General features: G+C 41.2%; 1 protein-coding gene across 2 annotated transcripts in view; it reads right to left on the reverse strand.

The window, feature by feature from the left end:
- Positions 1–12,233, reverse strand: part of PPP4R3A (protein phosphatase 4 regulatory subunit 3A) — a 38,350-nt gene extending 26,117 nt beyond the window's left edge. For both annotated transcript variants that reach the window (XM_058740039.1, XM_058740038.1), the window contains exons 1-2: positions 12,078–12,233; positions 1,262–1,317 (exon numbers count right to left, since the gene is read on the reverse strand). In XM_058740039.1, the coding sequence (XP_058596022.1) occupies positions 1,262–1,317; positions 12,078–12,219 (198 nt within the window). In that variant the 5' untranslated portion in view covers positions 12,220–12,233. The remainder of the gene's footprint in view (positions 1–1,261; positions 1,318–12,077) is intronic.
- Between the last annotated feature and the right edge of the window lie 1,901 nt (positions 12,234–14,134).

Raw genomic sequence — 14,134 nt, forward strand, 5'->3', positions numbered from 1 at the left:
TTAACCTATAGGTTAAGACATATGGAGCTCTTCATTCATCCTCAAAATAGACTTGATCTTTCCTTTTTCTTCAGATGACTTTTACTCTTCAACTAACTAAAACCTCAAAACACTAATTTATGTATTTAGGGATAGAATAGCAATAGCAAATACTCTAGTCTCCAGCCACTCCAATCAACCAATCTTAATGGTTCTTAATGGTTTTCTTAAGATCACTAAATGCAATGGTGTTAGCAGAACATTAGACTATCAAGAAAATATTTCAATTGTACCAAATGTTTGTTGGACAAATACATCACCACTAAACGGATTTAGGAGTTAATATCAGCTTTCCCATATACTCTCTGTGTGACCTCAACCAAGTCACAATCTTTAGGGATCTAATGTGCAAAGCCAACACTAACTTTCCTCTAGTATTTTGATGGTCAGTGATGAAGCAAAGCACTTTACAATTTATTTATAGATTAATATATTTATAAAGTAATATACACATATGAATGCATTGGTAATAGCCTTTAGTCTAAATTATTTTACATCTATACCTTCAGGGCAATGCGGGGACTGATACTGCTTTTACTGGCTTTGTACAGCACTCAGTGGATCTGTGTGTGTGTGTGTGTGTGTGTGTGTGTGTGTGTGTGTGTGTGTTCTGAATAAATACCCTTTGATGATAGTGCTACTAGGTACCAAATAGAGAAAGATTTACTTTCAGTTATCACTTGCTCTCTGAAGGATACAAGAAAGAGCATACCGAAACTAAAAGTTGTCTTACCAAACTGCATCACTGTTATATTTCCATAAGGTCCTATTCAGGCTTTGTAAGAAATCAGACTCTTACCTACACTGGATTGCTGTATAGGGACAGAAATATCCCTTCTGCACTAGCATCTACAACAGCAAAGAAAGCAGTTTCTACCATTTCGTTGTGTTAACAGCTGATTGTATCAGTAGCCACTTTTTTCTTTAGGGAGAAACCAGAAAACTATACTGTTTTAGTTTTAACTTTTGAGAATTAAATCTTAGTTGCTAGAATATCTGAAATATAAACTAAGTTTAACTTGAAGTTTTTTTTTTAATTTAAAATAAAATGATTGCTTTATATAGAGATTGGTTGAAATCACATTTTAGAATTAGACTAGGAAAGTATGTTGTAACCTGTTTTGAATTTCTCATTGCAAGTAATCAATGGTAAAATTTTCATTTAATCACCAAACTGAGAGGATAACATACAAGGTAAAACATAGCATCTTCACATTTTTACCTGTTGTTTCTGATATGCGGTGTTAGGATTTATTTTGGACTCTAAAAGCAGAGAACCTGGGAAACAAAAGAAAAACAAAACATTCCATTATGTGATTGCAAAGCAGCACAATTACATTCCACACATACACACACATTTCCTTTCCCGAACACTTGATACAAATGTAACTTCAGTTAAGGAAACAGTGTTTTAAAAACAATTTTAAATATAATAAAACTTGTAACCCAACAAATACTTGATATATTATGTTTACTTTTAACAAGAAGAACACAATTATCTGAAGAGTGAGGAATGGGTGGTAAAAGAAATCTAACACCTTACGGGCAGCACTGAGTAGTGACATGGCACAGCACGTAGCAGGATGACCTGGGTTTAAATCTCTGAAACACATCAGGACTTGGATACGATCCATTTCCCCAGTACATCCCCACATTATGCTTCACCTTCAGAAAGTCTCTTACTTCTGTTCCAGAATTGCCACACTTCTCCATCTTCAAATAATCAGTTGTTTTCTGATAGTAAGCTAATTTTAATTTGCACATTTCTGTAGTTTTCCCCCCTGGCCATAAGACTCGCGATATTCAGAAAATAACTAGTACTTTGTTGGGGCGCCTGGGTGGCTCAGTCGGCTGAGTGTCTGACTTCAGCTCAGGTAATGATCTCACGGTTCGTGGGTTCAAGCCCCACGTCGGGCTATGTGCTGCCTGTTGAGGATTCTTTCTCTCTCTGTTTGTCCCCTGCTCTCTGCACACTCTATCTCAGAAGTAAACTTAAAAAAAAAAAAAAAAATGTTTATTTATTTTTGAGAGAGAGAGAGAAAATGAGTAGGGGAGGGGCAGAGAGACAGGGACACACTGAATCTGAAGTAGGCTCCAGACACTTAACCGACTGAGCCACCCAGACTCCCCTTAAAAACTAAACTTTGATAAATTTCCCCGTGCTTCAATTTTCTTTATGCACAATTATTGGACTTTTAAATTTTGTAATTAGAAGTTGTCTAGTGTTGCATTCATAACAAGAAAAAGCAGCAAGGACATGAATATCTAGAGTCAACATTATTAAAAGCCTTCAACTATCTTTGTAAATATTCCTCCACTGTTTCCTGTAAATACTAGAACAGAAATTGCAATCTGTCGTTTCCCAGTGAAATCAGAGTATTCAGGTACATTATGGATCAAACTTAACTTTTTATAGATGAGTTGTGGCATACAATTATACTCAAAACGTGGTTTCTAGCAGAAAATACATTCCCAAAACCTACTTTGAAATACCTATCACATCCTCAAAAACAATCCATCTTCAAAAAACTACATAAATAACAGACTGAAACTGGATTAAAGATCCAAGAGGTCTTGTGTCTTAGAACCAAAATAAGTAATGCCTCTTTAAAATTAGGGGCGCCTGGGAGGTTCTGTTGGTTAAGCGTCTGACTTTTTGGCTCAGGTCATGATCTCGCGGTCCATAGGTTCAAGTCCCGTCGGGCTCTGTGCTGACTCAGAACCTACTTTGGATTCTGTGTGTCTCTCTCTCTCAAAATAAACAAACATTTAAATGAATGAATGAATAAATGTTAAACTGCACAGGGGCGCCAGTGGCTCAGTCATTTAAGTGTCCAAATTTAGCTCAGGTCTTGATTTCATGGTTCGTGGGCTTGAGCCCCGTGTCAAGCTCTGCTGACGATACAGGAACTGCTTGGGATTCTCTCTCTCTCTGCCCCTCCCCTACTTTCATGTGGACTCTCTCTCAAAATAAATGAACCAAAAAAAAAAAACACCAAAAAACAAAAAAACAAAAAACAAACAAGTTAAGCTGCAAAAAAAGCATGATCTACCCAAAAGAAAAAATTGGACATCATTGATCAATGATAATTGGATAGGATCAAAATCAAAATCTGTGCTACAAATAACACCATCAAGAATGTGAAAAGACAACCCATAGAATGGGGAAAAATAACTGAAATCATATATCTGATTAAGGGATTTTTATACAGAACTCGGACAACTTAAATAATAAAAAGACAACCCAATTTTGGTCAATAAATCTGAACTGTCATTTCTCCAAAGATATACAAACGGACCATGAGCATAAGAAAAGATACTCAACATCATTAGTCATTAAAGAGATGCAAATAAAAACCACAAATAAGACCATTTAACACCTGCTAGGATGCCTATAATCAAAGACAGTGTTGCCAACCATGTGGAGAAATTGGATCCCTCATACATTTTGCTTGAGGTATGTAAAAAGGCATCCAGTTTGTAAAACAGTTTGGCAGTTCCTCAATTGCTAGAGTTACCAGCAATTCCACTCCTAGGTATATACCCAAGAGAAATGAAAACATATGTATGGTCACACAAATATGTGTACATGTAGTTTCTTAGCAGCACTTTTTCATAACAGCAAAAAAGTGGAAACAATCCAAATGTCCAAAAACTAATGCATAAATACTATTCAGCTATACAAAAAAAAAAAAAAAAATACATGCCATAACATGGATAAAACCTGAAAACATTACAAGTGAAAGAAGCCAATCATAAAGGCCTATATTCTATGACTGTATTTGTATGAAATGTACAGAGTGTACAAATCAGAGAAAGAGGTGTAGGTTAGTGATTGTTTAGGGCTGGGGAGGAAAGGGGAGTGAATAGGTAGTGACTTCTAATGGTTACACGATTTCTTTCAGAGAGGACAAAATATTCTAAAATTAGACTGTGGTGATGGTTGCATAATCCTGTGAATACACTGAAAAATACTGAATTATACACTCTGGATGAGTGAATTATATGGCATGTGAACAATGTTTTTGAAAAAGTGTAAATACTCATTTGGTAGAATACCACATAGCAGTGTTAATGAGTGAACCAAATATGTGAATCTTATAAATATCTACCATATAATTCTATTTACATAAAATTTAAAGACTAGCAAAAATTAACCTGTGGTGTTCACACACGGGTAGAGATAGTGACTGAGAAGGGACAGGCTTCCAGAGTGCTGGTTATTTTACAAAAATTCATCAGGCGGAATACTTACGATCTATGTGCCTTTTTGATGTATTACACTTGAAAAGTTTTTTAAAAAGTTCAAGAGTAGGGGTAAACAGAGGGGTGGAGTTACCACTTCAAATTGTGCTTTTGAAAACCACACCTATAACAGTGTGTCAACTATACTTCAATAGAAAGAAAGAAAGAAACAAACAAACAAACAAACAAACAAACACACACCTGACCTGGCCGCTCTAAGAACAAAAAGTGGTAGTGGTACAACTATTATTTTTCAGGTACCAACTCCTTTTTCATTTGCTTCAAAACTCTCTCTCCATAAAATTACAGGGTTAAGGGTAATTAGAAAGGAAAAACCACAAATTCAAGTGTTCCCTCCAAAAGCCCTAGCTAAAGCAAGAATAAGCACATAACTAGAAGCTTCTGATGTTGGCAAGTTTTTCTTTTTTCTGGGCCGCTCAAGATGTTAAAGGGAAGTATATTCTGAAACACATTTTCAGTCACATCCCATGGCTTTGACCTAATATACCACCTTAGGAAGTCCAGCTCTGGTCCCCAAATACCATGCTCCCTAAGAAAGCAGTAAGTAGGCTGCAGAGGGTGAAGCATGAAAACTGCCTTTTAGTTTGGGGGCTAAGATAATAACAAAGACATAGTTCTAGTTTTATATCTAGGCTATCTATTAGGTAGGTTCCCTTCCCCTATCTCTTAGTTTCTACTAGATCAAGTTATGAGCACTTCTCCAATTAACTGAAAAAGAACCAGTTGAGTGTTAATACGCATTAACACAATCCTTTCTCCCAAGTTTACTTGTCTCAGTTGCTATAGCTACAGTACCCGGAATAGCCATTTCATCCTAGTAATATATGGGTATGGCTGGGGATATAGAGTTCAACTGTAGGTGAGAGGCATTCATCATGGTAGCAGAGACAACAGGGGAAAATGAGGAAGATGATCCGTAGCAGCAGACCTCAAGCAACACTGCAGGAGGTAGAGTCGGTTCTCATTAAGGAGAACACGTGCTTTTGATACCAGGTAGGTCCAATGTTACCTTAATAACTGAAGCACATATGCACAAGAGTCTCCACCCAAACTTCATTTGAGAAACATACCCATCCTATCCAATAAAAGATGCCTTATCCCCCAAGAAGAATTCACTCTCACCCTCTCCATGACACCTCCTCCTCATCTGACAAAGACACTCTGTCACACAGACTAGAGAAAGACAAGCCTACACAGCAAACCCCAATATCAAAGACTTGAGAAAAGCCAGTTGGCAAGGATATACTGGACACAAAGAAAAATGAAGACCATGATCAAACTAAAAGGAATACATCAATACATGGAATTCAATTTGCCACTGCAGAATCTATCATTCAGACCAGTAGCAAAATCAAACACCCTCAGGTGAGCTAAAGTGCTTGTCGGAGTCTATGTCAAAGAAGCTCTGATAGGCATACGAGTCCATATTTGCACACAGACTTCTTAAAAAAAAAAAAAAAAAATTAATTCTTTTTTTACTAATACCAAGACTGACAACCAGCACAACTTTTGGGGAGGGTCACTTTATCTGTATCTAAAAGACTTTTAAACACATACTACTCTTTGGTCTAACAGTTCTGGAAATTAGCCTACATGTTCACACAGTGCCAAGTATACAAACAAATGGGTCACTAGCAGCATCCGTAATGGTAAAAACCTAGAAACAATCTCTATGCCAGCTGTCCTCAAAGTGGGGGACCTCAAGGAGTCTGGAAAATCAAAACTATTTTCATAATATGACTAAAATATTATTTACCTTTTTCACCCTTACTTTTCTCAGTGTTGACACTGATATTGCAAAAGATTGAATGCAGAAGCAGGTTAAGAAATTAAACCAGACACTAAAGAGATTTGTAAAACTACGAAACAAGGGACACTCTTCTCACTAAATTCTGACTTAAGAAAAGCTTTTTAAAGTCTTAGTTTTAAATTCTAATATGGCAAATATCAGTAGATACAACCCACATAAAACAAAAGTTTTGGGGGATCCCAAGTTCTAACAGTATAAAGATCTCCTGGGGAAGAAAGTTACAGAAATGCTACTCTATGCCAGCAACAGTATACTTGCAGGAATTAAACATATACAATGATTTACTATGCTTTTAGATGACAGATCTGTGTATCTTAACACAGATGCCCTAAATATATAGACAAAAAGGAGGTCTGTACACTCAGGAAACGGGGGAACAATGGTATAGGAGGGAAAATGCCACTCGGAACATCACCAAGACAACTGTAAAGTAGAAGTTGTCAAACATAGATAAGAACGATGGACAATAAAACATTTAGTACAACAATGAGTATAGATGATTTGAGGTCATTAAAAACTTTACCTCCCTGCTTCATGACATCTTTGTTCCTCCTGTAAAATGAAATGTATTCCTTGAATCTATTCTTGTATCCTGCTGCCAATTCCCAACACAACTCGATCAAAACAAATACCTCCAGGGAGTGGGATGAGAAGTAGTTGGTAGCACACCAGTGAAGCATCATTCCAAAAGTGTCTGAATCAGAGAACCTACAACTAGTGCCTGCCACCTGGATCCAGCCAGCAGACAGCCTGTTTGGGTTGTAGTCTAACACACATTCATACACTGAATTCATGCAAATGTTTTAAAATGCAAAGACTTTACATTTAAAAAAAAAAAATCTAGATTTCTGGCTGAGTGCAGGAAAAAAAGACCACAGAACTAAACTATTTAATCAAAGAGTCACTAGAGCAAGACTTATGGTTAGAAAAAATGATATCCCTAGGGTTGTTGTATTAACCAAAAATTTCAAGGGCCAACCCCAGCATCTACTACATAACCAGCAGTCAGTACTTGTTTTTTTAAAGCATGGTCAAAATATCATTTCACTGGCATCACTGTGCTGCTGAATAGTAGAAAAATTAGTAATGATAACAATGATCCAGAAACATATTTCGATGAAAGATTAATCAACAGGTTTATATTGCTTAAGAAAAATATTGTAGCAAATAATACTTAGAAAACACTCCAAGAAAACTGTTAAGATTTTTAATCTTCTGATACAGTGTTATTTAGCTAGAAAGTTCACTTGATTAGAAGATAGCATTTCCTTTCACTGGAGAAATGAGATGTTACAGTTTCTATAACTTTTACGGTTCTATTTTCAGTATCAACCAACGAATCAAGTTCAGGTTGTTAAAGAAACAGTTTAGGGGCACCTGGGTGGCTCAGTCGGTTGAGCGTCCAACTTTGACTCAGGTCATGATCTCACAGCTCGTGAGTTTGAGCCCCGCGTTGGGGTCTGTGCTGACAGCTCAGAGCCTGGAGCCTGCTTCGGATTCTGTGTCTCCCTCTCTCTGCCCCTAACCACCTCGCATTCTGTCTCTGTCTCTCTCAAAATAAATAAACATTAAAAAAATTAAAAAAAAAAAAAAAAAAAGAAAAGAAACAGTTTAGATTTGGATAAATTAAAGATTTCAGAATGAACAGGTCCAGCTGTCACTCCACGGTAAGCAGTTTAACATCTACTCATCTCTGGTATACTGTCCTTAATGCTCAAAACTAAGGGCAGGAGCTTCAGTACTGTGCTTCATTAGAGGAAATAAAACACCATCAAAAATGAGTTATTTCAAGTCCAAAATATCATCTGGATAGGACAGCAGCGTACACTTTAAACCTATAGCAATTCTGTGTTCCAAGTCCCTCTCTCCTGATTTTGTGGCTCAAGTTACACACAGCGTTTAAAAACTGAAATGAAGCCTCGGGGGGAAAATGGTGGCATTACATTAAGAGGTTCCACGCCTATGTCAAACTTTCACTACACTCCAGCCCGATCACCTATAACCGACCTAGCTGATGGACTTCAAACTGTCGAAGTTACCACCCGCAACAGATGATAAATAAGGGTTTGCTCACCCTAGGCCTACTGATTTTCTACAAAAGTAGGTCTACGTAAGAAAAAAAAAACAAAAAAACAAAAAAACAAAAAAACAAAAAAACAAAAAAACAGGGGGCTTTAAATGGACTTTTCAAAGTGAAATATTTCTCCCACTACTGATACCGAGCTCTCCTTAGCAGCTAAATCTGGAATGCCAACTGTACACAAGATTCTATACTGCTTACTAATTTATGAGAGTGAAAAAAAAAAAAAAATGCTGTTACTATCTCTGTTCAAATCACCACAACAGCCCAAACAAAACAGGCTTTCCACCTAAAGTGTTCTGACCTCCTTTTCTAATTATAGTGGGGGTGAGCCACTACCTACTACTACGTTCTACAAGAGGCAGACGTACAGGATTCTAGTTTTCACCACAGTAGCAGTTCTGCCTTGACAAAAACACTTCCCCGTCTCATTTTCTTCATGCCCCAAGTAATACTGAAAATTTAACCTTCTAAACTCTGAAATAGGTAAGTCAGACAATAGGTGAAACTATTTTGAAATGTAAAAATTACTTAATATAATCTAAGGTAAAAACCAAATGTAAGAACACTATTCTTGATGCTTGGCAAGTAATCCAGAAAAAAAGAACATGGATATGATTTATGTAAAAAAGACATCCTTCACTATGTGGAGAAATTCCAAATTCTTTTATCAATTCTAAAATTGGAAGATGGAAGTGGTAAAAACCACAATAAGACATTAGAATGATCTGAAATAATAAACTGAGAGGGCAAGGTAAGGGATGACATTATTATCCTTCACTTCAAGCAACTTAACAGGTACAGCAGAAGTTGAAAGAAGAAAAAAAAAACACAATACCAAGTAATTTTTATTGTTAGATGGAATTTTGCAGGTACCTGAGAAATGAAGTAACCTATCTTCATTAAAGAAAGGGTTGTGTTCGTACAAAGTATTTTACCACTATGAACTACTGAATAAGGAACCCCTAAAAAAAATGAGCTCGATAGCTTGCAGGACATTCCTTCCTCCAAGGCAAGGTGGGCTACAGATTTGCCAAGCCACTCAGTTCAGAGGGGAAAGGCACATACTTACACACAAAGATGCACCCTGTCAACAGACAGGCCACAAGTACTTCCATTCAGAAGTGGCCTTCCTGATTTTCGGTGTAGTGTATAAAGGCCTCTACCAAGATAAAAGGCTCATTTTATGGAAAATCAGAAATACTTTCCATTTTGTTCACCACAATAAATACAGAGAGTCTCAATTATCCTATAATGGAGAATGGGAGAAGCACACAATAATGGATGACCCAAATTAGCAGTCCATATAAAAACTTCCATCTGGCATGAAGATAAACTATAATTTTAAATATCTTTAGGCTAAAAAAATTTTTTTATGTTCTTTGAAATAAGCTTTGAGTCTGTAAGTATAAAGCAGCAAATGCAAGTAGACAGCAATAATGGGAATTTAAAACACACTATAAACAGTTAATGATAATTAAATAACAGTCTCAAGCCACAGGCTAGCTGTCTGAGCCTCAGTTTCCCCATCTGCAAAATATAGCTAATAACAGTACCTACACCAGATGACACAAGTAAACAGTCTCTGGCACATAGCAGGTACTCAATAAACTTTTACTTTGAATCCTATTTGGAGTTTTCCTATTAGAAACAACATTAACCAAACTAGGGATTATTTAAATTGTTTTTTTAAAATATTTATTTATTTTTGAGATAGAGCACGCGCAAGTTGGGGAGGGCAGAGAGGGAGAGAGAGAATCCCAAACAGGCTCAGCACTGTCAGTGCAAAGCCTGGTGCAAGGCTCGATCCCACAAACTGTGACATCATGACCTGAGCCGAAATCAAGAGTGGGATGCTTAACTGACTGAGCCACCCAGGTGCCCCCAAACTAGAGATTATTTACGACATTATTCCATAAGTGTGCTGGAATTTTCTAAACCCACTCTTTGGATTTAGTTTTCCTTTATCTTAAATTTAACAAAGGCACATCAGTTATATTTAGTTCAGCTTTTTCTCTATTAATAAAAATAAATAAAACTAATGGATAAAAATTAAAACCATTTTGTTTTTGCCATTCAACCTGTTTTATTGCAGAGTTCCAAACTTACCAAAGGGAGGAAGGGAATTTAGGGGCTATTTCCAAAGAGGTAAAAATAAAAATGGGAAACAACCAGATCCCTACATCAGTACATTAGAACAGTAGGATTTCCTAGGATAGTAGGACATTAAAACATAACACTTAATACTTTAAACAAAACACTCTGCATAATGAGTCCAATTAAATACATGATGTGAATGTTAAACATGTTATTTTAAGTTATGAGATTTCAAAGAATTGACCTCAAATCTACCCCCACTTTCATTTGGAAGTTAACTGAACCTACAAAGCCCATTCTTTCAACTCATTATGTAAAAAGTTTTCCAAACATGCAAAGGAGGAGATGTTAGAGTAGTGGTGACTATGTGATAGTCACACAAAAGCATGCTAACACATTCAAACTTGTATTTTTAAGAGGCAAATAATAGGCCTCAGAAAAATATTCCCAATGTATTCAAAATCCTTTAAATCCCTCCCAAAGGAAATAATCTCTCCAATTAGGCTATTCTGGGTAGCCTTATAAAGATAACCTGTGGCCAATATAACTCCAAATTACAATTTTTCAAATCAAATTGAAAATCGATGTCCCTTGAGTGTTCAATTACAGAAGGGTGAGTCTTGTTTGTTTTTCATGGAATGGGGAGTTCAGGGTTCAAAGTCCAATTAAAATTCCTTGAAACGAGTTTGTAATAATTCTGATACAGAACAACTACAATCCTAATAAACAAATAGCTAGAGTGAAATTATACACTAATGTAACAAGACAAGTTTTCAAATTCGGGAGAAACAATTTGAAAACACTTTCACCTGACGTGAACATTTTAAGTGAAACTCCAGCTATGCCACAGAGAGAGAGAGAGAAGTGGCAATCCCTAAATAAAGTAAGTCTTGAAAAATGTGAAACACTTATTTTCAAACAACTGGGTCTTTGAACCTGGAGGGCTATTTCAAAACATGTGAAGCACAGGCACTAAGGCGGATTCAAAAGGTTTTAAAGTTATTGGCCAATTTCTCCCCACCTGTTAATTGAACCAACCAAATAATGAATATACATTTAAGCAATCAAAAACAAACAAAAACAGCTCGTATAAAATTATTCCAAGCTTACAAGAAGTTTACACAAACAATACACAAAAATCCGTATTTGTGTTAAAGACTACACTAGGGGAACACAAATCGATCTTCTCACGGCAAAGCAGCATTTTCTCTGCCTAATGCAGAGTTGCCAGATTCATGAACCAGTGTTGCCAACGTGGAACACGATCAAAAACCTGTAGCAGAAAAAGTTAAAAAAAAAAAGGGGGGGGGGGGGGGGCACAGCAAAACGTTCTCCAAAGACTGAAACACCTAAGAACTTTCTTCGCTCCGAGAAAGTTTCACGCCTGCTTTACAGATGAGTGAACTAAGGCAGAAGATCGGATTAATCAGTGCCTTTCTCAAGGTCACTCTAGTGCAAAAGAACAGTCCGGGCTCCCGATCTTAGGCCCCCGACCTCTCCACACGCCCAGGCAGCACAGTTCAAGCGTGCTGGGCTCCCCTCGTCCCCGCAAGTGCTACCAAGCGCTGGGAGGAAAAAGACATTTCGAGCGCTCCCCGTGCAGCTAGCTCCGGGAGGACTGGGGTGCTTGCTGGTGGCCCGTCCTCCCCGAGGGCGGCAGTCGCCCCCAGCCCCAGTCGCCCCCTCCGTTCTCGCATTAGCCCCAACCAACCAGGGAGGTGGCCCAGGGCCGGGGTGGGGTGAGGGACGGGAAGCAAGGGTCCCGCCGCAAAGGGCTTCACTTACCATCGCTCTCGGCCCTGACAAGCAGGGACATGCCCTTCAGCCGCTCCACGTAGCCCGACGAAACATGCCCGGTGCCCCGGTCGTCCCACTGCCGGTCCTCGTTGAGCGTGTAAACCTTCACCCGCCGCCGGGTGTCGGTCATCGTGCCGCCCGGGGGCCGGGGCAGAGGCCCCGCTGGCGTCGCCCAGGAAGGGGGGCCGGGACAGGCGGGAGCCAAGGCAGGAGGACGCCCGCAAGCGGAGGACTCCCGAGCCTCACTGCCGCCGCTGGCCGCTGCGGGGCCGCGGGGCCGCCCGCATGGCCCGCTCCCGGGCCCGAGCTCTGGGCCCCGGCCTTTCCTCGCCTCCGACTCCTCGGCGCTATTGTCCAGGCCCGGCGAGCCCGGCCGCCCCGACAGGGGCGCGCAGCGCTTCGCAGCCTCCCGCCCCGATGCGGTAGGAACTCGAGGCGCCGGTCACTGCCCTGCTCCCGCCTCCGCCATGATCTCCGCGAAGCCGCTTCCCGCGCCGCCGCCGCCTCCTCAGGCCGCCGCCGCCATGTTTTCCTTCCTTATACCTGGCCCTGCCACCGCAGCCAGTGGCTCCGCTCCGCTCCCCTGCTTCAGATGTCCCCAGCCGAGGGGTGCCTGCTCCTGCTGCAACTGCTACCACTGCGCGGGAGACTGCGAGAGCCCCCAAGCGCACGAGCGCTCCTGGCTCCTGGAAGTCCCTTTCCCTTCGCCGCTGCCACCGCCTCTTCCGTCTTCCTCACGAAGCCAAAGCCGCCGCCATCTTGGTTCGCCCCTCAATAGCGGCGCGCGGGGCCACCCAGGCAGCAGCTGCAGGGGCGGCCCGTTGGCCCCACCATTTAAAGAGACAGGAGCGAGGCCGGGAGCCTCGCTGCGGCGGAGGCCGCGGACGGAGGCGGGAGGCGGGCGCCGAGTTGCCGAGGTGGCGGGAGCGCAGGGAGCGGAGGAGGCGGAACGCTGGTCGCGCCGGTGACGGCCCGGGGCTCCCTCGCGCTGCCTGCACGCACAGTCGTGCGAGCGCGGGGCGGTGTGTGCGCCGTCGCGCCCTGTGTTCGTCATCAGCCCCGCTCGGGGATTCGAAAGGGGCGTGGAACTCGCCTCCGGCCTCGGCGCGCCTGCCCGCTGTGTGCCCGCCGCGCTCCTGGCGTCTCGGGCTCCGAGTGCGGCCGCCTTCCCCGGTGGCTCACCGTCCGGCAGCTGCTGTCCCTGCCTGGCCTGCAGGCAGGCGCAGGGCCGCGTCGTCCCGGGGCTCCGTCGCGGCGTGTCCGCCTCCGCGAGTGTCCTCTCCCGGCCTCGGCTCCCGGAGCGCAGGGTCCGGGAGGCGCCGGAGCCTCGCGGACTCCAGGCGTTTCTCCTTTGGGGAGAAGCTGAAAAGCTTCCGGGAAAGGCCGCAGGTTTGCACGGCGAGGTCAGTCGCAGGTCTTGGGAGCCGCCATGGGGCACGCACTGGTGTGGCTAATCCAGAAACGGGACGGCTGGCGCCAGACCCGAAGTGACAAGTCTAAAACCTCCCCTTACATTCCGACTACTCCCGCCATTCCTTTAGTCTTCATCAGAACTGTTCTTTTCTAGTCCTCCATGTTGCCAAGAAAAAAAAAAAAAAAGATCGTGAAGGGTTTACGAAACCAGATACGGATACGATACAATGTAATCGGGATGAGTAACTCCCAACGTTAGATGTTAAACACTGCTAATCTTCACAAAGGAATCAGATTCTCGTTCCAAATTCTTATGCTCATGATAGTAAAAGCCGCCGTTTGGGGGGGCTTTTCCTATTTGCCAGGCCGTCTAGGTCATTGCTGTCCACTAGAAATAAAATGAACCCCTTGTAATTTAAAATTTTACAGCAGCCGCTTTTTGAAAAAGTACAAAGAAACTGCTGAAATTTATTTTAATTTGTTTTATTGAATGCAGTATCTTCAAAATACTCATACGAAATTAATGACATTTTACCTTTTTTTCCGAACTAAGTTCAAGATGCGAGGTGTGGTTTACTCATGGTGTAAATGTCTACTTGGAAGCCAAATTTTCATTGCAAATACCTAATCTG

This window comes from Neofelis nebulosa, chromosome 7 (genome assembly GCF_028018385.1).
Source record: "Neofelis nebulosa isolate mNeoNeb1 chromosome 7, mNeoNeb1.pri, whole genome shotgun sequence".
Classification (NCBI taxonomy): domain Eukaryota; kingdom Metazoa; phylum Chordata; class Mammalia; order Carnivora; family Felidae; genus Neofelis; species Neofelis nebulosa.